We start from the raw sequence: 24,453 nt of genomic DNA on the forward strand, positions 1-24,453 counted from the left end.
ACACTAATAATAATACATCGATAGGATGTAATTATTATTAATATAATATAGATCATAACTACTAATAAACAAAATTTACATCAATAATAACACACCGATAGGATGTAATTACTACTAACGTAAATAATTAACTTCGTTAATAAATTAATTCTACAATCAAAAACAACAAAATTCACATAGTTGGTCTCACGATGGGTGAGAATACAACTACACATGTAACTTAAAGTTATACCAAATTCATATTAACAATAATACATCGATAGGATGTAATTACTATTACTATGAATAAATTAGTTGTTATAGAATAATTATCAATTATGAAGTTAAATGTCCCAAATTAGCTTAAGCAATAAAAAAAAATTAAGTATTTGATATAATATAGGACAGTCTAAAATTGACCACGACAGGCCATATAAAAAAAAATATGGGACCTACTTCTAAGTAAGTGTGTGTGTCACACACGTGTGCAGTCAGCAAGTAATACAGAAGAAAATCACGTGCTAAAAATTGTCCCTTTTTTTTTTTTTGAATCATCTTTTTCACCCGGATTTCACTTAAACGGGTCAAAACGACCCGTAATCGTACCCGGTTGAATCTACCGTTTTAGCCATCGAAAATCAACGATTTTTATAGGGTTTTAATCGTGAGACAATAACAAACAATTTTTCAAAATCAATTTCATGAAAACATCGAACCAAAATACAAATAAAAATTAGGTTTTCATTGAATTTGAAAAAGCAAATTATTGAACGATGAACAGATCAATTTACATGGAAAACAGATACATTCAATCGCAAACAGGAGAGTTTATCCATCGAAAATTAATATATGTGAAAACATGCTTTCTTGAATCATATATCTAAACAAAATAAAAAATAATCGTACTGTATAAGGAACAGAAGTCGTACAGCATATGAATAATGATAAATTGGAATCACATGCATCCACATATATCAACAGAGTAGGTACAATGAAAATTAATAATATATGAAATCGTTCCATTCAAAACAATAACCGTACGATGTGTCTAATTGGCTCTGATACCAATTGATGAAATTTACGTTGTTTTAAACACAAAACATGGCATATTGAATGAATAGAAAATTATCGATAAAGCATATAAACATGTACCTGTCATTGTTGGATCCATTGATTCTTCTTGAACGGTTGATAGAGAAGTTGTAACTGCCCTCTTGCTGATGGAATAACGGCTCAGATGATAACTGACCTAATGGGATAGTCAGGTTATATATATCCACCAGACGAGGGTAGAGACCTCTCAACAGGCTAACTTAAAGAATGGTCCAACCCATCACGGGTCATTCACAATTAAGCCCAATACAAATATTCATTATATTTATTTAACCAAGTGCATTAACAAATATAATAATTGATATTATATTTTATATATCAACGTAATTAAAGTTATCCATAAAATCCAACATCTCAGTGATATAAACCACTTACTTTTCTCTTTCACCCGCCTCTCAATAGCAAATACAACAACAACAACAACCAAGCCTTATCCCACTAAGTGGGGTCGGCTACATGGATCAAATGATGCCATAATGTTCTATCAAAGACCATATTTGGATCCAACTCATTGACCTCTAAATTTTTTCTAATGGTTTCTCTAATGGTTTTCTTAGGTCTTCCTCTACCTCTTTTAACATGACTTTCTATGGGTCTTCTCTCTACATGTCCAAACCATCTAAGCCTATTTTCTACCAACTTTTCTACTATAGGTGCTACCCCCACTCTCTCTAATGATGTCATTCCTAATCCTATCATGTATAGTCTTACCACTCATCCAACGCAACATCCTCATCTCCGCTACGCTTACATTACTCTTGTGTTGGCTCTTAACCGCCCAACACTCCGTACCATACAACATTGCCGGTCTGACTGCTGTCCGATAGAACTTTCCTTTCATCTTAAGTGGTACTTTCTTATCGCACAAAACACCTGAGGCTCTTCTTCATTTCAACCACCCAGCTTGAATACGATGATGTACATCAGCTTCTATTTCTCCGTCATTTTGTACTATGGACCCAAGATATCTAAACCGTGTAACTTAGGGTATGATATGATCTCCAACTTTCACCTCTAAGGTAGACCCATTTCTCCTTTTACTGAAGTTACATTCCATATACTCCGTCTTTTTTCTACTCAGGCGGAAACCAGACGCTTCTAAGGCTTGCCTCCAAGTCTCTAGCCTCCCGTTTAACTCCTCCCTCGACTCACCAAGCAAGACTACATCATCTGCAAAAGCATACATCTCGGTGCTAAATCTTGGATGTGTTCCGTCAGTACATCCAAAACTAAAGTAAAAAGATAAGGATTTAGGGTTGACCCTTGGTGCAATCCTATTGTTATGGGAAAATCTCCGGTATCCCCATCTTGCGTCCTCACACTAGTCGAAGCCCCCTCATACATATCCTGGATAGCTCTAATATAGGCAATCCTCACCCCTTTCTTCTCCAGGGCTTTCCACAAAATCTCTTTAGGTACTCTATCATACGCCTTCTCCAAATCAATGAAAACTAAGTGCAAGTCTTTTTTATCCCTCCGATATCGCTCCATCACGCGTCGAAGTAAGTAGATCGCTTCCATAGTCGACCTCCCAGGCATAAAACCAAATTGGTTATCCGTAATGTGAGTCTCTTTTCTTAGTCTTCGCTCAATTACCCTTTCCCATAACTTCATGGTATGACTCATTAGCTTAATTCCCCTATAATTCGCGCAATCTTGTATATCCCCCTTGTTCTTATAGATTGGAATTAAGATGTTTCTTCTCCACTCATCTGGCATTTTGTTCGTCCTCATAATCTCGTTGAAAAGTTTTGTGAGCCACCCAATTCCTCTATCGCCAAGACTTTTCCACACTTCGATAGGTATGTTGTCCGGCCCAACTGCCTTGCCATTAGTCATCCTTTTCAACGCTTCTTTCACCTCGTGCTCCTGAATCCGACGATAATAAGTATAGTTCCGGTCCTCCTCTCTGATGTCTAACCTGTTAGAGTCTGGTAAGATCTCATATCCTTCATTAAATAAGTTGTTGAAATACTTCTTCCATCTATCCTTAATATCTCTCTCTTGCACCAAAACTCTACCCTCTTCATCCTTAATACACTTCACTTGGTCCAGGTCTCTTGTCTTTCGTTCTCGTCCCTTCGCAAGCTTGTATATAGATTTCTCCCCCTCCTTGGTACCTAAAGATTGGTATAATCCTTCAAATGCTTGAGTTCTCGCTTTGCTCACCGCCTTCATAGCCTCTTTCCTAGCTATCTTATATTTATCCCAAGTTTCGGCATTTTTACACTTAGACCAATCTCTAAAACAATCTCTCTTGATCCTAACTTTACTCTGAACACTGTCATTCCACCACCAAGATTCTTTACCCCTAGGTCCAAAACCTCTAGATTCTCCCAACGTCTCTTTTGCCATCTTCTTAATCTCATGAGCCATCCTCTCCCACATATCATTAGCGCTTCCATGTGGTTGCCTGAAACCTCCCTCTAATATCTTGTGTTGGAATATCCTTTGTTTGTCACCCTTTAAATGCCACCACTTGATTCGCGGAGCCCCGCTACGGTCTCTTCTCTTTGCCCTCCTCTTAACCCTTACATCCATCACCATTACTCTATGTTGGGTAGTTAAGCCCTCTCCATGTATGACTTTACAGTCTAAATAGATCTTCCTGTCTGTTTTCCTAATGAGAAAGAAATTGATCTGAGAACAAGAGGCCCCACTCTTGTAAGTGATGAGATGCTCCTCTCTTTTCCTAAAACACGTATTTGCTATTGTAAGATCAAAATCCGATGAAAAATCTAAGATGGAATTTCCCTCCGCATTTACCCCCCCAAGACCATACCCCCCATGCACGCCCTCGAAACCTCTCGAAACCCTCCCTACATGCCCATTCAAATCCCCTCCTAGAAAAATCTTTTCTCCTAATGGAATATCCTGAATTAATCCTTCTAGCTCCTCCCAAAACTTTACTTTAAGGTGTTCTTCTAATCCTACCTGAGGTGCATAACCGCTAATTACGTTAAAGGTGTCTTGTTCCACTACACACTTTAAGGCTATAATCCGATCTCCTATCCTTTTAACATCCACAATATCTTTCTTCCACTCCTTATCCACAATGATGCCTCTCAATAGCAAATGCTTCAAAAAATATCAGTGGATATTTTTGGTATATGGATTTTTGTGTATTGGAAGATCCATCAACAATTTAAACTCAAGTATGCACATGTGTGTGTGTGTGTGTGTCCTGTGGTATGTGCAAATAAATGTAGTTCTTTGCAGTAGTTGGATTGTGATTTTCTGCACCTTTGCTCCAATCATAACAAACTTGTAGACAATGTAAAAGTTGTTTCAGAGTCAAATTATGGTAACTGAATTGAAGGCACATATCAGCAGGTCCATAAAATAGCAAGCAAATTATTATTTTGTTTTTAAAACATCTATTTCATATGCATAAAATTAACAGTTTAACCCTCAAGGCTCAAATATCTAATCCAAGTGACAAATGGATTTAGGCAACTCAATTATAAATAACTGTCTAAACATGATGTTTCTGCGAAATGAGATCCATCGATAAGTATGAAGGGTTTGAAATTACTTCGATGATCCAACTGTAAGAAACTGTGAACCCAACAATACATATGATTTCTCTTTACTTGGTTATTTGTTTATAGTAAACGAAGAAACAAAATATAACAAAAAACTGCATAGAAAGTAAATAACTACGGTTTTTAAAACATTAATATGAAGCATACCGCGTAAGCATATATGAAACCGTCGTTATTGAATGTACTGCAGGGTATGGGCTGACTACCCCTCTGCATATTCTGCAAAAAAAATTATAAAATGAAATAGCAGTAAATAACTTCAGAAATATAAGCAAAGGTGAAAAGAAGACTGCGTTATTTTCTTGATTAATACATGGTTAATAGTGTACAGTAATTACGGCTTTAAGAACCCAGACAGAAATGGAACCACCCATATCTTATATTGAAAGGTCCATCCTTCAATTTTCCTATGAAGTGATAAAAAACAAATTAGAGACAAGTTTCCTCCACAGTGAAAAATACAGTCAAGAGGTATAATAACAGACAGAACTTCATCGGATCCTAAGTCGGGACTGACGGGGCTCGAACCCGCAGCTTCTGCCTTGACAGGGCAGTGCTCTGACCGATTGAACTACAATCCCAAGAATAAATTAAGTGTACATCCTAAAAATTCTTAGATTAGATATTATCTTTAATTTCTCTTCATTATTCATTAGGAAAGAAGTCTTTATCAGAAAAAGAACTGATATTTGTTGATTAATGTGATTATGATCATGCTCAATAACTTGAGCTTCTGTATTCTTCACCAGGATTAACAGTCACAATGCATTCATAAACTGTGAGTAGCAAAAATCTTCACTCCTTTACAGTATAAAGCGAATCATGAACACAATGAATAACAGTTAAAAGAATAAGCTAGATTACTAATTAAACAAACTGCCTTCATTGAATGCTAACCATGATGATCATGTATAAAAAAAATCATTAAAATCTTAACATAGTAATTATGGACATTTGGTTACTTCCAAAGGTAAATAAATCTGAGGATATTACATGATATGTGCCAATAAAGTATGGTATCAATATTTACTTGCAAGTAACTTGTAAATTCATCATATCATATCTCAGTTCAGCAAACTAATATGATAAGGTCTCAGTAGAGCCTCAAGTTATCATATGATGGTAACAGATGAGGCAAATAAATCTTAGGATATCACATGATATGTGCCAATAGAGTATGGTCTCAATATTTGCTTGCAAGGAACATGTAAATTCATCATATCATATCTCAGTTCAGCAAACTAATATGATAAGTGAAGTCTCAGCAGAGCCTCAAGTTATCATATAATGTTACCAGATGCCTCATTGTCATACAATAAGAATAGATAATCAAAACTTAAAAATTCAATCGAGCTAATCTCTCTCTCCAAAGAAAAAATCTCTTTCATTTGCCAATTCCACGTTGGTATGGAGGGACCTTCGGGTCGGATTTCACAGGATCAAAAAAGTCATATATAAATTTTATATTTTAGTTGGAAGGGGAGGATATCCCATATAAAATTTATAAATGAGCAAAGATATTTGGAAAATAAGCACTTGTAGAAAAGAAGTTACCGGGGAAGATGGCCTAATGCAAGATGAAACTGAGGCTGAGCTTGTGTTAAGAATATATGTAGAGGAGGATCTGTTTGAAGAATAGTTGTTGTTGTGTTGTTATACTGAGAGTGTGACGTGGAGATAAAAGAGAGTCACTGAACTGCTTCTTCCTGGTTAATTAGAGTGATTGTTGCTCTCATATTGTGACACCGAAAGCTGAAACATGAAGGTGAGAAAAACACAAGAAGGGGGGTTGAATTGTGTTTTGGAAAATTCTTCGTTTCTCCTAAAAACTGAACACACTGGTCAGAAGCTAAGTGAAATAGCTTCTGAAGTGGTAATCAGAATCTAAATGCAGCGGAATAAAACAGAGAGAGAAGAAGAACGACACAAAGCTATTATACTGGTTCCTTCCACAAACCGGAAGTAGTCCAGTCCCACTTGCACTTCCAAGGAGATTTCACTAAGAGTAATATCTGATTACAATTGCTCAAGCACACCTGCAAGAGGCATCCTTTGCCCAAGCACACTTTGCAAGAGTCTTCCTTTGCTCAAGAACACAATCAAGAGACTTCTCTGCTCAAGCACAACTGCAAGAGACTTCTAACTAAACAAAATTACACAGAAAATTGTTTAAGGTTGAACACTTGATATACAATCAGAGGTGCTCACAATACAAATCAGATACAGACTCAATGACTTAAGAATTTCTAAGATATGACTTTGAGACACAGAAATTCTAAGTGAATGCAGAACAATTTCAGCAGAGGTTTGGCACTTGTAATGTTGTGAGTCTAGCTTTCAGCATTAACGTTCTAGCATTACCAAAACTCTAAGTCTTCACTCCTTTATATAGAGGTGTGAAAGAGACGTTGTGAAATTGCCAGGACATCAAAGAGTCGTTGTTGAAGCTTGATGTTTCACCAATGATCTTCTGCCTGATTTGGTTGTTGTCCTATGAAGAACCAATTTGAAATCCATTCCTTATCCAAAGGAACATCTATGCAGGCGAAGCCGTATTCTGGAGCTGTTTTCTTGTCTTGTAGCGTGGACACAAAATAGAGTAGTGGAGAAGGTGGTTGTACAGTTCGTACACAGTACAATGTCAACGCTTTCGTCCAAAATTGCAAGCACATGCCTTCAAACACCTTTGAAATGACCGTTGCAAAATTCCACTGATCTTTTGTTGTCCTTTGATGAATTTCGATCCATGACACAACTCTTGAATCCTTGAATTTCTCAAATTCAGTTAAACTTCAGCTTCTGGTGAAATGACTTCTGATGAGGCAGCTTCTGATGATACAGCTTCTGATAACGCAACTTCTGATGATGTGGCTTCTGGACCTCTTGTCTTCAGAAGCACTTTACTAACTTCAGGAGCAGCTTTACTTCAGGAGCGCTTTTTCTCTTCAAGAGCGAGTTGCCTTCAGGAGCACTAAGCTTCAATTTTGTTGATTCCTTTTGCTCTTTATTTTCTCATTCAGAACCAATAAATGATGTAACTTTTTAATTGTGGTCCTGTACACTTGAACAAATATTAGCTAGTCCAATTTACAATTTTTAATACCTTGTTATCATCAAAACTTTTTAAGGTTCATTGTTAAACACATTTTGTTCCAACAAAACAAACATGATTAAGAAGTTAAACTCACGGCACCTAGCACATCATTTTCAACATGTCAATGAATATATTATGAATTAGTTCCTCCAAAGCTCAAAGGTACTAACTGGTGAATTACAAACATATATACATTTTCATGGCCTTTTCTCTCATCACTCATCAGAACCAATATGTAAGCATGGATACCAGTAACATATATGGATTTTTTTTAAAGAAAGGATATGGATTTATAAACTATGAGAGGACCGCACATACCCTTGAGGCCTTAGCAGTAGAAGTTGATGAACTCAAACTTCTTCTTCTAGGCGCCAAGGTTGATTGTGGTTCATTTTATGATGATGGAAGAACCGGGCTCCCCGGGGGAGTAAGGAGCCTAGCAACATAGAATCAGTGATTATAATTACAAACTAATCTACCAATAGTAGTTTTATTTTCATTTGTGAGTGTGCACGCGCACAATAATTAATAACTCGAACTATTTAGAGTTGCATTTCCTCATTTCAAATAGTAACCCATCAACTAAAATATTGTAACTCAAATATAATTGAATTGTTCAATTGGTTATGTGTAACATCATAAGTAGTTATCTGCAATTAATTCTAGATCTAGGAATGATCTAAAATGACATAACCTTTTCTAAGGGAAACTGCTAATAATGCACATAAAAACAAACATCTATTTCTTTCCCTCTTCCTTATTTTGGCCAAATTCAATCTACTAATAATAGATAATGATGAATTAAGTATAGATAAATCATTCATACCAATCATAATCATGCTTTCCTCCTTCTACAGATGACAACACATCCTCAATTCCATTTCGAGCCTGTTTTGCTCCTCCAATTGATAGTCTCCCCAATTTAACAGAAACTAAATCCACAAATAGCAAAATCACTTTATATCATAAGAAAATAGAAACAAAACAAAAACTGCAAAAACCACTAAAGCAACCAAATTCAGAGAAAGTTATTGAAATTAGTGTTGAGCAATCAATTATCAATTTTCTGTCTCATCAATTATCACAGAAGATTCAATGATGATAACCTATATCAGAACCCACATGCATGCATTTGTTTAACTCATAAAAAAAGGATTCCAAAGGCTAAAACATAACCACAACAAAAAACATACCAAAATGATAAACTTAGACCAAAAAATAACATCTTTCCTGAAAAATAATCAAGGAAAAATATAAGTCCATCACCAGCATCATCCACCAATATCATAAGCTGCATTGAGTTTCAGTTGCACATACAAGGAGAGGTTTGTTCACTACCTCAGAATAACAGGTCTATGAAACTGATTCATAAAAACTTGGCCGGCAAAAATGGAGATATGTAAAGAGATATGTACTGAGCATTCTCTTTTTATTCAATTACATGACTCCAATAGTAACAACATTCAAATTAGGATTTTGTGTAGGAAGGTTCATAGGAGAAATAATAACTGAGAATTGCAAAGATTGACAATGACAAATCCTTATTTAAGCTCAGCAATCACATTGATTTACACTCTTCTAAATCCACGATTATGATCACATTTTCAAAATATCTAATTGCTTCCTTTTTATCAAAACAACACATTATGCAAAGAAACTCAAATTATTCTCTACAAATGATCGACTGAGATGAAATGCACAACCATCAATAGTCCGAAAGCGAAACCTCATGAAAGATCAAACAACAACAAATTAAATAGCATATCCCAAGTAACATATTTTTCACCTCATCTAAAATTTTAAGAATGATCAACCAAAGTCATTAAAAATCGATCAAATTTTCGGCAAGTATCCAACAAACACTTGAAAATTTCTTGCTATAAAAACATCAACACTCATAAAGAATCTCAAATTTACATCTCATCTAAATTTTTTGGATTCATCAACCAAAGTCATCAAAATTCGAGAAAATTTTCAGGTCTACACAAAGAAAACTCATTTCAAATATGTTAAAGCCACAACAGGAAAATCACAGTTCTCAATGACAATGCTTAATAAACTAACCTTTTTAAGTATCTTCTTCTGATACCAAAAACCTTGTGACATAAAGCAAAACCATTGCAAATCAGTTTCACATGTGAAGAAAATTACACAATTTTTTAAAATTATTTTATAATTTTTATATTTTTAATAACTTTTAACTATTTTACAATTTTTTCTCCCAAATTCAGTTGCTTCTACATTGCCGTTGTAGGAGATTAAGATATCGCTTGACCCGGTTTTTTTTTCCAACTTCTCTACATTTTTAAGGAGAAGTTAGGTCAAACACAGTATCAATTAAGTACTTACTAAAAAAAAGTAATTTTTTTGAATGCATAAAATTGAATGGAATGAGCTTTGGCCAAAAGTTGTTGAATGTTACTTTAAAAAACTACTTCTCAACAATTTATTTCACAAGCACCTCTTTTCAACTCACGCTGGGAACATTTTCTTTTTATTTTTTAATATTATATTTCAATATTTTTTTTTCCATTTAACTTTTTTTTTGAACCGTTCCATTTAATTTTTTAAGGAGGTTCCATTTAATTTTATTATCTTTTTTTCAAAGAAATTTTATTATCTTTTTATCACTTGTATATTTAATTTCAATATCGTTTAATCATCACAACCTCACAAATATTTTTATTCACGCTGTCATTTAATGATACAAAATATTTTTATTTCCTTTCTTCAACATCGCGAATATATACACACACATATTAACGTTTAGAGTAATAGTTTATGTTTCTCTGTCTGTTTTTTTGTTAGGCTAATGCATATAATTTTTTTTAGTGTTGCTTGGTTGAGTGCTACCTCATCGATTTTTTTTTAACTATTTTCCAATTTTTATATTTTTAAAAACTTTTAACTATTTTCGAATTTTTTTATTTTTAACTATTTTCCAATTTTTTCTCCCAAATTCAGTTGTTTCTACACTGCCGTTGTGGGAGATTAATATACCGTTTGACCTAGTTTTTTTCTTTCAATTTCTCTACATTTTTAAGGAGAAGTTGGCTAAATACAATATCAATTAAGTACTTACTAAAAAATGTACTTTTTTTCAATGCATAAAATTGAATTGAATGAGTTTTGACCAAAAGTTGTTGAATGCTACTTCAAAAATCTACTTCTTGATAATTTATTTCACAAGAATCTCTGTTCAATTCACGTTGGGAACCTTTTCTTTTATTTTTTAATATTATATTTCAATATGTTTTTTCTTCCATTTATTTTTTTTGGAATCGTTCCATTTAATTTTTTTTAAGGAGGTTCCATTTAATTTTATTACCTTTTTCTCAAAGGAATTTTATTATCTTTTTTATCACTTATATATTTAATTTCAATATCGTTTAATCATCACAACCTCACAAATATTTTTATTCACGTTGTCATTTAATGATACCAAATATTTTTATTTTCTTTGTTCAACCTCGCAAATACACACACACACACACATATTAGCGCTTAGAGTAATACTTTATGTGTGTTTGTTTTTTTGTTACACTATTGCGTATAATTTTTTTTGGCGTTGCATAATGCGTATGATTATTTTTATAAAATTTTGATTTTAATTAAAAGTAAAATTATAGATGTCTTTTCTTCAAAAAAGGTCTAGATGACTAGAAAAATTATACTTATATATATATATATATATATATATATATATATATATATTGCACCTTTATATTGTAACAAACTATATATGCATATGTTTTTATTATTCAAAAAAACTAAACATATATGTTTCCATGACACCAACAATGTAACAAATATAATATCATATAATATAAATTTTTATCTTTTTGAAAGACACCAAAAATATGGTATTCTTATAATGAAATTTGTTATAGAGTATAATTGAAATAGAAAAAACCAGCTATTTTGATATTATTTATGTTATTATTTCAGGCTCCTTAAATTGTTTCTCCTAATCAAAAATTTAACAAGTCATTTATATGATGATACATATTTGTATTCATGTTACACAAAATAAACGTTATTGAGTAAATATAATATTTGTAAAAAAAAAAAACTTTTATTTTTTAACATTTTTTGCCTTCAGAAAATATTTTGAACATTTTTTATTTATTATGTTAATTCATAATAAATTCAAAGTTTTGTCCTCATGAGTTTAGCTCAGATGATTGGAACAATGCATAAATATATGCCAAGTCTGAGGTTCGAACGCCGGACACCATAAAAAAAATCAAAGTTTATACATATTTTGTCAAACAACATTTAACTTAAAAATAGCTTTAAAACTAAAAAAACAAAGAAATCAAAAACTTTAGCTTCTTTCTTAAAAGCCTTTTTTTAACTTTGTTTTGAAGTAACTTTTAGACCGTAAAAAACCTTGGCCAAACGGTATCTAAGTTCAGCTAGGAACACTGTTTCACTTTCTTCTTCATAAGAGGTCATTTTCTTCCTTTTTTCATGGTTCTGAGATCATACATAACTTGAGTTGATTGATTTTTATGGCTTGAGGGGTTCATTTTTCAACACTGTTTTAGTTGTTGCTTCATCATAGGTGGTTTTCTTCCTTTTTTCACGATTCTGCATTTTGATTTATGTAGGACACATAGAAATATGTTAGCTTCTTTCGATATCAGAATGAACAAAGAGAATAAAATTAAATGATGTATTATTGTATTTCTATGTAGGACTTTCAATGTCAAGGGATTATGACTACATCAAGGATCTCAAAAATGATTTGGACATTTGGAAAATAGGATTTGGAGTGCTGGATTCTTAGATTGTGAATGGTAGTAATGAGAATCAACATATGAAGCTCATTATTTGTGATGCAAAGGTTAGATGAGTTAGTTAAGATTTGTTGTAATTTCCTTTATGATTTATCAATGTTACTTATTAGTGTACATTTTGATTTATTTATATTTTTTGGTTTATTTCTCGGATTTAGGGTGATCGAGTTCATGTAATAACTCGATATAGAGAATTGGAGCATTGGAAGGCTTTGATCGAGGAAAACAAGACTTATACTTTGTATAATTGTCATGTGTTTGATAATGGCATTGCATTTAATCTCTTTAAGGTTGTTTTTGGTTCTGGTACAAAGGTGCAGAAGTATGTAACGTTCTTACTCATGAATTTCACTTTAAGTCATTTAAGGAAATTCAAGATGGAAAATTCAAAACTGACGTTTTATATGATATAGTTATGTGCTTTAATTTATTTCTTTGTTTTCACCGATTATAATGTTCTTATAGATGTAATATTTTTTTAAGAAATCATCGGGCTTCTTTGTGAGATTGTCAAGACAACACCAATTGAGACTGGAAAGAAACTGTGTACGAACATTGTGTTGAAAGATAAAAGGTATTATTTTCTAATTTGTCAACATCAGATGATAGAATTTTGTATAAGTTTGATAATGACCCGAATGATGTCTTTTCTTATGCAGTGAGAATATAGTTGATGTAACACTATGGGAAAATACTCCGAAGCTTGATCATTTACCATCTATTTACCTTGAGTTCTTTGCTTCCACTTTGTAGTCAATGACAACACAAATATATGTAACAATTGGTTAGGTTCGAGGATGCTTATCAACCTACATTATCCGGTTGTTGAGAAGTTTAAGACTTAGTAAGTTTGCATTATGATTTCATAATACAGTGTTAGAGTAACTTATTATTTCACAGTCTGATTTGATTGTTTTTTGACCATGTTTCTTGAATTGTTGTCGTGACCTTAACACTTCTCAAGCTCAGAGTCAAAGTATCAGTCAGAACTTAAGTTAGAGTTCGGCTTCTTCTCAACGTACTTCGTACAACGATTTTTCCAATCTGTCTCAGGTTAGGCCAATTGCTGAATTTATAAACTTAGTCATGGTCAACTTTTTTTATGCACGAACATGCTTTGAGTTTTTTTACGCACAAATTAAAAATACATATTGCATTATTCTTTATTTCATGTGCATAATTTGTGTTAGTATACATATTGCATCACTATTTGGAAAACAACTAAATTCAATCCTAACCAGTTTGAATGGTATTATGAGAGTTGCACCAAATGTTTGAAGACATCAATGTCAAATGGTGCTAGCTATAGATTCACATGCAGGAGTGATGCTTAATTTCCATTTGTTTCAACAATGTTAATTGGTCAACGGGGTTTATATAATGCACATACATGCATTTATCTAGACTTTATAGGAAAATAATAGGAAGATAAATTAGAAGTCGTGATACATTTTCTTTAGCTTAAAATCAGTTAAGCTACCTTTATTTTATAAATTATATGTAACTATATTCGCATACATGTTATCCGTGTTAATATGCATTAGACTAATATTGTTGTTATTTCCCTGTTTGTATTTCCCAAACGAGGTGTCCAGAACAATTATGAAAGGAAGCGCAAAACAATCACTCTCATTGATGACTAGACACAGAGAAAGTATAAGTGTCGCCTCATTACCGCCGAAAGGGCAAGCTATGAAAAATACTTGGGTGGGCAGTGGTTCAATTTCTGCAGAGAACGTGTGATGGAAGAAGGTGGTAAGCTCATCTTTTGTCTCGAAAAGTCGCCGAAGAACTTGCACGTTCAAGTTGTTCCAAAGTAGATCTTTGCCGCTGAACTATTTGAACTTCTACTATTTTGACGCATCGCTTTGGACTGTAATTGTAAACTATCTTGACTTTGGGATGTCATTTGTTCTTTTCATTTTGTCTGATGTAAATAATGACAAAAATCCCTTTTTGGTTAGTCTTTGACACTTGCAGTCTCTTTTATAAACCTAACTATTATGTAAAGTTAATCTGCACATTGCTGGTTCCTTCATTGGTTCCAATTAGTATCATGTTAATTATAATGTTGTTTTCATAATCTCTTGAACAAAATAGAACATGCTCTTTTTCTACAGCAAATCTTTATAATGCTTTGGTAAATATTTTAGAAATGTACTTATATATAACATCTAATTAACACTGCACTTTGTTTTGTACCTAGCACTTCCCAAATGAGATATCAAGGACATTTGTAAAAGGAACACGCAAAACAATCACACTCATCGACAAACAAGCTCAAAAAAGGTATAAGTGTCGCTTGATAACGACAAAGAGAGCAAGTTGCGAAAAATACTTAGGCGGCCAATGGTTCAACTTTTGCTGAGAACATATGTTAGAGGTAGGTGATAAGCTAATTTTTGATCTAGAGAAGCCAACCTAAAAATATGCACGTTCAAGTCGTTCCCAAATAAAGATTTGGTGTTCATGATCCACACTTTTAACAGATCACCTTAACTCTATAACAACAACACTCTTTTTTATAATTTTGGATAATATGTAATCATAATTCAAACATCATTGGTTCCTTTATTGGTTCAATTGTTTTCATCCTAAATATTATGTCAATTCCTAATCTCATAAACTGATTATATGCTCTCTTAACCAGCCCATACATATTTTATGATGAATCACAATGTTCCGTCGTTTTAACATCTCTTCTTTCGAAGAATATTTTTATCGAATATGTTATTGAACCCGTGCGAAGCACGGGTTTGTAACTTGTTCAAGTTGAAAAATTATGTAAGTTAAAATAGTTTTTCATTGATATAGTTGCAAAAAACATGACATGATAACATATGTTATTCTCTCTTTTATATTAAATTAAAAGTGGTTTTCTTCCAAAACTAATCAAAATAGATTTTTGAAAAAAGATTAGACACAAACCTAAGCAGCTAAGCTAACTATAAAAAAAAAAATTTTTTATAAAAAAATCTTAAATAAACATGCCTAAGATTGATTGTTTTTATGGAGGTCTTAATTATATATTATTTTTAAAAGAATTTAGGAAAATTAAAATTATTTTGTGTTTGTTTATCATAATGAAAATATTTATACAACAAAAATCAAAAGAATCTACTGAAAACAGTTTCAAATTTGACGCATTTTTCAGTATTTTTTCTTCTTTTCAAATTCACATTTTTCTAAATTGCAACAAATGTTTTCAAACTTTCAAAGTGATTATTATTTTTAAAAAAGGTTTATTTAATAAAAATCAACCACATAACAAAATTTGAAACAAAGAATTCTCTTAGTCTCATTAATTTAAGATTTGAAGCCAAGAATCCCCGTATCTCATACTTGTGTTTACTATGTTATGAACACAACAACCATTTCCTTTTAAAGACAGCAGGGACACCGACAAATCTACTATAATATAAGAAAGTAGTGCACGCTCATCCACAAGGCGACATCTGGCAGCGTGTATATGTGCCAATTGGCTGCAGCTTTGCTTGACAAGTGGGTAGCTTCATTATGTGACACGTGGCAAAGAAAGGTAGATAAAGAGTTTTGAAATATCAATGGAGGCAAAGTTTCAATTTCAAATTTCAAATACAATGGAGCCAAATTTACAATTTCAAATTTCAAATACTCTTCATTCAATACTCTTTGATAATTTAATACTCTCTCATTCTCTCTCTTTCAAAAAATAAAAATACTCTCATTCTCTCAAATGTCTCTCTTCTCTCATTTTCCTTTTTCTCTTCTGTCTTTGCCTCATTCTTTGAACTCCATTTTCTTTTCTCAAATTGCAGGAACATTGTTTATTTTAAAAAGAAGAACACAGCAGGTACACGAATTCATTTTCTTCTTAACAAAGCTATCAAAATTATCACTAAACTACTTATTTTATTTTTTTTGTCTTCATTTTACTGTTGCAGGAAGAACAATGGTAAGGTAATAAGAACTCTTTTTCCTTTGTAAAATTGTCTTCTTTGTTTCTTTATGTCCAAAGTATCATCATATTAAACTGAGTTTACTTTGTTCCAACTGTATAACATAACAAGTTGTACTTCAAAGTATCAAACAACATTCATATTCAAATTATAATAAATAGATTACTTCAAATATCTAATAAAGTTTTACACCATAGTCAATCTTCTTCAAATACTTATTTTCTTGCACAGTTTTTCCTTTGTTTTGTTGGACAGAAAAAATAAACAACAAATGAAGATGATGAATACCGGTATGAAATAGTAAGAACCTGAAAATGAGCGAGAAAGGGAAGATGAATACAAGGATCAAAAGAAATATCAATATTTCTGTTGTGATTTTATTGAAGAATTATTGAAGATACAAGAAGACCGAGAGGAAGAGCCAACATATACATATGTGTGTGAGAGTTCACATGGGGAAGTAACCACAGTTTTTTTATTTCATTCTGAAGTTTTTTTTTTATACAAAGAGGTAATCTGAAAGTTTAACAACACAATTAATTTTTTTTCATTTGAGGGAAAAAAGTATACATTCAATCAAAATATATTCTATGTTGTACAAAAAATATTATATTTTATGCTATACCAATATTTTCTATAAAAAAAAGGTGAGTTGAATGGGATAATTGTCATAAAAATTTATAATAACATTTATAAAAAAAATTATAATACTCAGATCTGTGATTTTTTTTGAAGGAATATTCAGATCTGTGATTGTTTTCAAGAATATTTTCAAGAATAATATCCCTTTATTCAAAATTATATTTTCAAGAATATTTTCAGGAATAAAATCTTACTTCTCTCATTAAGAGCTTTTGTTCACTTTATCCTCTTATACATTTTCCTAAACTTCATATTATGTTCTTCTTAATGTTGCAGGAGATCTACAAGTTGCTCATTCTCCAGTCAACAGTAGAAGCCGATGTTCTGCAAAATAAAAATCAATTTTTTAAAATTATTATGTTTCATAGGCAACAAAATAAATACCACTTGAAATATGGTCAGACATAATTTTTCAAGAGAAAAAAAGCTTTTTCAAAAAAGTAAAATTGTGTTATAATGTTATGTACAAACTTTTTCAAATACTTCTAAACTTGCACAATCTTCCTTTAGATTATTAAAAGTTTTGAAGAAAGAAATAGAGTAAAAATAAAGATGATACTATTTTTTATAAATAAAAAATAGAGTATAAATTAAAATGAAAACTACCGTGAAGGATTAAGAAGAGGAAAAAAACATAAGAAAATGAAGATGAGTACAACATCAAAAAGATACAGCAACTTTGCATGATATAAAATGTGTGTCTACAATTTTCACTACCATTAATTTGTTTTTACAGCCCGTTACTATTTTAAAAAAAATCATAATTCTCATCTCCGATTCTATTCTTTATTTATGCGAAAATAAAAAAAAAATAAAAAAAGTATGACTGAAAAGTAATCTTCCCCTTATTACATTCTTTTCGTCATTCGATTTCCTAATAGTGTCATTTTTAGCTTAATTTTTAAAGTAAAGTATAATAATTTTTGTTAAAAAATATTATTCATCCATTAAAAAAATCTTCTTATTTCCTGATTAGAAAAGTCCTCATTTTTAATCTTTTTTACTGATTCTTGCTGAACAAAAGTAAAAAAAAAAAAAAAAAAAACGTTTTTTATCCAGATCTAATAGATGGATCACCAACAGACTACCATTCGTACCAGATCTCTAAACAAGCTTACATCTTTGAAAGAAAGAAAAACATAACGATCAACACAAAAATTCTTACATCTTTGAAAGAAAGAAAAAAGAATCTTACATCTCTTAAAAATACAACAGAAGCAAATCTAATTTCATGTTTTGATTGTTGTTGTTGCATGTATGCTGGCATGACAGAGGATATCATCGGTGTTGCTGTGTCAGGCGAAGTTACTCCAACGGTCATTTTTTGTGGGTTTCTGTTGTTGATGCTCAGCATAAGCAGATTGTCAGTTTGGAGTTTGGTTTTTGCATCGGTGGCTCGCGGTGGCCGGAAAATATAAGAGAAGATGGATACTCAAAATTTTAACTCCTCAAAACATAAAATAAATTTATGGGTTTTCTTGAGGACAATGAGAGGAGTAGAATGCTGGTTTTAATGGTTGGATTTTGTTGAAATTTAGAGAGAAGATGATGGTTGTCGGAGAGGAGGAAGAAACCACATACATGCAAGACTGGGAGAGAGCGGCGGCTAGGGTTAGAGATTGTGTGTTGCTGATAGGTTTTTATGTGTGGGTTCTTGGGTTGGGCTTTAATGGGTTACTGGGTTGGCCTTTTTATGTGTGGGTTCTTTCAAAAATATACATTATATAAGAACTTATTTAAAATAAAAGCATTATATAAGAACATAAAAATTTAAGGAAAAAATATAGTTTTTTTATTTACATAAAAAATAATCTGGATTGCTAACTAGCATCGTTATCCTACAACAAAGTCATATAAGTTATACTACTAATTCAACAAAGAAATAAAGTTATATGTATGTACAAATAAGCATACGAAAAAATGGTTTTAAATATATTCAAAATCATAAAAATGGTTTTTTTATTTTGGTTTTAAAGTGGAAACCAAAATGTGTGTATCATGTATAGCCCAAAATGTTTTTCATAAGTTTATATTGATTAATTCAACTATTATGCAAGAAAGATGTTGTCACTAATAAAGTTAAATTGGATATGTAAGACATGTTTTCTCTGACGAACAAATTCGCTAGATAATTTGTTACTTATAAAAATTTAGAAATAACTCAAATGCATGAGATAAGTTGTCACAAATGATATTAACTCTGATAAAAAACATATGTTGTCGCTAATAAAATAATTTTTGTTGAGTTGTCATTGATAAGATATATTTTTTATCGATATAATAAATAAGATTCACTGTAGAGTATGTTCTTTCACTAATTAAGTTAAATTTAATACACAAGACAAGTTTGTTTTAGGAGCAAAAACGCTAGATAAGTTGTCACATATAATATTTTAAAAATAACTCAAATGCACGGGATAAGTTGTCACAAATGAAATTATCTCTGATAAAATAATATTCAATGTAGAGTATCTTCTTTCACCGATATATTAAAAAAAAACATGTTATCACTATAAAGATATTCCTATTATTTATACCGTAGGTTCTATTATACAACGATATTAAACTCAATTTAACTAAAATGCATGAAAAAAGTTATATATAGTCACTAATAAAGTTAAATTTAATACACAAGACAAATTTGTTTTAGGAGCAAAAACACTAGATAAGTTGTCACTTATAAAATTTTATAAATAACTCAAATGCACGGGATAAGTTGTCACAAATGAAATTAACTCTGGCAAAAGAGACAAGCAGTCATTAATAAAATTATTTTTGTTGAATGGTGATCGATAAAATGACATTTTTCATCGATATATTAAATAATATTCAAAGTAGAGTATCTTCATTAATTGATATATAAAAAAAACATGACATCACTATAAAATGTTCCTATTATTTATACCTTAACTTTTATTATACAACGATATTAAACTCACTATAACTAAAATGCATGAAAAAAGTTATAAGCTATCACTAATAAAGTTAAATTTAATACACAAGACAAGTTTGTTTTAGGAGCAAAAACGCTAGATAAGTTGTCACATATAATATTTTAAAAATAACTCAAATGCACGGGATAAGTTGTCACAAATGAAATTATCTCTGATAAAATAGACAAGTTGTCATTGATAAGATGATTTTTGTTGAGTGGTCATTGATAAAATGATATATTTCAACGATATATTTAATAATATTCTAAGTAGAGTATCTTCTTTCATTGATATATTTTTAAAAAAAAACACGATATCATAAAGACGTTCCGATTTTTTATACCGTAACTTTTATTATACAACGATATTAAACTCTCTTTAACTAAAATGCATGAAAAAAGTGATAAGTTAGGAACAAATAAGCTAGATAAGTTTTCACTTATAAAATTTTAGAAATAACTCAAATGCTGAGGATAAGTTGTCACAAATGAAATTAACTCTGGTACATGAGACAAGTTGTCATTGATAAAATAATTTTTGTTGGGTGATCATTGATAAAATGATATTTTTCATCTGTATGTTAAATAATATTCAATGTAGAGCATCTTCTTTCATTGATATATAAAAAAAAACACGATATCACTATAACGATGTTCTTATTATTTAGACCATAACTTTTATTATACAACGATATTAAACTCTCTTTGACTAAAATGCATGAAAAAAGTGATAAGTTAAGAGCAAATACGCTCGATAAGTTGTCACTTATAATATTTTAAAAATAACTCAAATGCACGGGATAAGTTGTCACAAATATAATTAACTCTGATAAAAGAGACAAGGTGTCGCTGATAAAATGATTTTTGTTGAGTGGTCATTGATAAAATGATATATTTCATGGATATATTAAATAATATTTAATGTAGAGTATGTTTTTTCATTGATAGATATAAAAACATGATATCACTATAACGAATTAACGATGTTATGATTATTTATACCATAACTTTTAGTACACAATGATATTAAACTCTCTTTAACTAAAATGGATGAAAAAAGTGATAAGTTAGGAGCAAAAACGCTAGATAAGTTGTCACATATAATATTTTAAAAATAACTCAAATGCACGGGATAAGTTGTCACAAATGAAATTATCTCTGATAAAATAGACAAGTTGTCATTGATAAGATGATTTTTGTTGAGTGGTCATTGATAAAATGATATATTTCAACGATATATTTAATAATATTCTAAGTAGAGTATCTTCTTTCATTGATATATTTTAAAAAAAAACACGATATCATAAAGACGTTCCGATTTTTTATACCGTAACTTTTATTATACAACGATATTAAACTCTCTTTAACTAAAATGCATGAAAAAAGTGATAAGTTAGGAACAAATAAGCTAGATAAGTTTTCACTTATAAAATTTTAGAAATAACTCAAATGCTGAGGATAAGTTGTCACAAATGAAATTAACTCTGGTACATGAGACAAGTTGTCATTGATAAAATAATTTTTGTTGGGTGATCATTGATAAAATGATATTTTTCATCTTTATGTTAAATAATATTCAATGTAGAGCATCTTCTTTCATTGATATATAAAAAAAACACAATATCACTATCACGATGTTCTTATTATTTAGACCATAACTTTTATTATACAACGATATTAAACTCTCTTTGACTAAAATGCATGAAAAAAGTGATAAGTTAAGTGCAAATACGCTCGATAAGTTGTCACTTATAATATTTTAAAAATAACTCAAATGCACGGGATAAGTTGTCACAAATATAATTAACTCTGATAAAAGAGACAAGGTGTCGCTGATAAAATGATTTTTGTTGAGTGGTCATTGATAAAATGATATATTTCATGGATATATTAAATAATATTTAATGTAGAGTATCTTTTTTCACTGATAGATATAAAAACATGATATCACTATAACGAATTAACGATGTTATGATTATTTATACCATAACTTTTAGTACACAATGATATTAAACTCTCTTTAACTAAAATGCATGAAAAAAGTGATAAGTTAGAAACAAATAAGCTAGATAAGTTTTCACTTATAAAATTTTAGAAATAACTCAAATGCTGAGGATAAGTTGTCACAAATGAAATTAACTGTGGTACATGAGACAAGTTGTCATTGATAAAATAATTTTTGTTGGGTGATCATTGATAAAATGATATTTTTCATCTTTATGTTAAATAATATTCAATGTAGAGCATCTTCTTTCATTGATATATAAAAAAAACACAATATCACTATCACGATGTTCTTATTATTTAGACCATAACTTTTATTATACAACGATATTAAACTCTCTTTGACTAAAATGCATGAAAAAAGTGATAAGTTAAGTGCAAATACGCTCGATAAGTTGTCACTTATAATATTTTAAAAATAACTCAAATGCACGGGATAAGTTGTCACAAATATAATTAACTCTGATAAAAGAGACAAGGTGTCGCTGATAAAATGATTTTTGTTGAGTGGTCATTGATAAAATGATATATTTCATGGATATATTAAATAATATTTAATGTAGAGTATCTTTTTTCACTGATAGATATAAAAACATGTTATCACTATAACGAATCAACGATGTTATGATTATTTATACCATAACTTTTAGTACACAATGATATTAAACTCTCTTTAACTAAAATGCATGAAAAAAGTGATAAGTTAGGAGCAAATACGTTAGATAAGTTATCACTTATAATATTTTAAAAATAACTCAAATGCACGAGATAAGTTGTCACAAATGAAATTATCTCTGATAAAATAGACAAGTTGTCATTGATAAGATGATTTTTGTTGAGTGGTCATTGATAAAATGATATATTTCAACGATATATTTAACAATATTCTAAGTAGAGTATCTTCTTTCATTGATATATTTTAAAAAAAAAAACACGATATCATAAATTCGTTCCGATTTTTTATACTGTAACTTTTATTATTCAACGATATTAAAATCTCTTTAACTAAAATGCATGAAAAAACTGATAAGTTAGGAACAAATAAGCTAGATAAGTTTTCACTTATAAAATTTTAGAAATAACTCAAATGCAGAGGATAAGTTGTCACAAATGAAATTAACTCTGGTACATGAGACAAGTTGTCATTGATAAAATAATTTTTGTTGGGTGGTCATTGATAAAATGATATTTTTCATCGATATGTTAAATAATATTCAATGTAGAGTATCTTCTTTCATTGATATATAAAAAAAAACACGATATCACTATAACAATGTTCTTATTATTTAGACCATAACTTTTATTATACAACGATATTAAACTCTCTTTGACTAAAATGCATGAAAAAAGTGATAAGTTAAGAGCAAATACGCTCGATAAGTTGTCACTTATAATATTTTAAAAATAACTCAAATGCACGGGATAAGTTGTCACAAATAAAATTAACTCTGATAAAAGAGACAAGGTGTCGCTGATAAAATGATTTTTGTTGAGTGGTCATTGATAAAATGATATATTTCATGGATATATTAAATAATATTTAATGTAGAATATCTTTTTTCACTGATAGATATAAAAACATGATATCACTATAACGAATCAACGATGTTATGATTATTTATACCATAACTTTTAGTACACAATGATATTAAACTCTCTTTAACTAAAATGCATGAAAAAAGTGATAAGTTAGGAGCAAATACGTTAGATAAGTTATCACTTATAATATTTTAAAAATAACTCAAATGCACGAGATAAGTTGTCACAAATGAAATTATCTCTGATAAAATAGACAAGTTGTCATTGATAAGATGATTTTTGTTGAGTGGTCATTGATAAAATGATATATTTCAACGATATATTTAATAATATTCTAAGTAGTGTATCTTCTTTCATTGATATATTTTTTAAAAAAAAAACACGATATCATAAAGACGTTCCGATTTTTTATACCGTAACTTTTATTATACAAAGATATTAAACTCTCTTTAACTAAAATGCATGAAAAAAGTGATAAGTTAGGAACAAATAAGCTAGATAAGTTTTCACTTATAAAATTTTAGAAATAACTCAAATGCTGAGGATAAGTTGTCACAAATGAAATTAACTCTGGTACATGAGACAAGTTGTCATCGATAAAATATTTTTTGTTGGGTGATCATTGATAAAATGATATTTTTCATCGATATGTTAAATAATATTCAATGTAGAGTATCTTATTTCATTGATATATAAAAAAAAAACATGATATCACTATAACGATGTTCTTATTATTTAGACCATAACTTTTATTATACAGCGATATTAAACTCTCTTTGACAAAAATGCATGAAAAAAAGTGATAAGTTAAGATCAAATACGCTCGATAAGTTGTCACTTATAATATTTTAAAAATAACTCAAAT

General features: G+C 30.4%; 1 protein-coding gene, 4 long non-coding RNA genes and 1 other non-coding gene across 10 annotated transcripts; 2 read left to right on the forward strand and 4 right to left on the reverse strand.

Moving 5' to 3' along the window:
- Window positions 1-144: 144 nt before the first annotated feature.
- LOC146936036 (uncharacterized) lies at window positions 145-3,639 on the reverse strand. Its single transcript, XM_085749129.1, has 2 exons — window positions 2,689-3,639; window positions 145-150 (listed from the first exon to the last, which is right to left on the reverse strand). The coding sequence occupies exons 1-2, from the start codon at window positions 3,637-3,639 to the stop codon at window positions 145-147; spliced, it is 957 nt and encodes a 318-aa protein (XP_085605255.1).
- A 511-nt stretch (window positions 3,640-4,150) lies between these two features.
- LOC146936037 (uncharacterized) lies at window positions 4,151-9,893 on the reverse strand. 2 transcript variants are annotated; one of them, XR_015030438.1, is made up of 5 exons: window positions 9,796-9,893; window positions 8,558-8,663; window positions 6,192-6,389; window positions 4,785-4,856; window positions 4,151-4,170 (listed from the first exon to the last, which is right to left on the reverse strand). It is a non-coding gene; the product is annotated as an uncharacterized LOC146936037 (long non-coding RNA). The 2 variants fall into 2 exon arrangements; XR_015030439.1 differs by lacking the exon at window positions 9,796-9,893 and adding an exon at window positions 8,925-8,967.
- On the reverse strand, window positions 5,145-5,218 carry TRNAD-GUC (transfer RNA aspartic acid (anticodon GUC)). The gene has a single exon. It is a non-coding gene; the product is annotated as a tRNA-Asp (tRNA).
- Window positions 9,894-12,428: 2,535 nt separating the features above from the next.
- Window positions 12,429-14,612, forward strand: LOC146936039 (uncharacterized). Of its 2 annotated transcripts, none has more exons than XR_015030429.1 (5): window positions 12,429-12,580; window positions 12,692-13,107; window positions 13,193-13,377; window positions 13,498-13,586; window positions 14,121-14,612. It is a non-coding gene; the product is annotated as an uncharacterized LOC146936039 (long non-coding RNA). The 2 variants fall into 2 exon arrangements; XR_015030428.1 differs by having other exon boundaries at window positions 13,503-13,586.
- A 1,331-nt stretch (window positions 14,613-15,943) lies between these two features.
- On the forward strand, window positions 15,944-18,860 carry LOC146936040 (uncharacterized). 3 transcript variants are annotated; one of them, XR_015030433.1, is made up of 3 exons: window positions 15,944-16,365; window positions 16,457-16,472; window positions 16,703-18,860. It is a non-coding gene; the product is annotated as an uncharacterized LOC146936040 (long non-coding RNA). The 3 variants fall into 3 exon arrangements; XR_015030431.1 differs by having other exon boundaries at window positions 15,944-16,472; XR_015030432.1 differs by having other exon boundaries at window positions 15,944-16,472; window positions 16,727-18,860.
- Window positions 16,612-18,652, reverse strand: LOC146936041 (uncharacterized). The gene is made up of 3 exons (XR_015030430.1): window positions 18,309-18,652; window positions 17,308-17,437; window positions 16,612-16,779 (listed from the first exon to the last, which is right to left on the reverse strand). It is a non-coding gene; the product is annotated as an uncharacterized LOC146936041 (long non-coding RNA).
- Window positions 18,861-24,453: the final 5,593 nt, after the last annotated feature.

The sequence above is a fragment of the Medicago sativa genome, chromosome 3 (genome assembly GCF_051527215.1).
Source record: "Medicago sativa cultivar Bolivia chromosome 3, Bolivia_mono, whole genome shotgun sequence".
In the NCBI taxonomy this organism is placed as follows: Eukaryota; Viridiplantae; Streptophyta; class Magnoliopsida; order Fabales; family Fabaceae; genus Medicago; species Medicago sativa.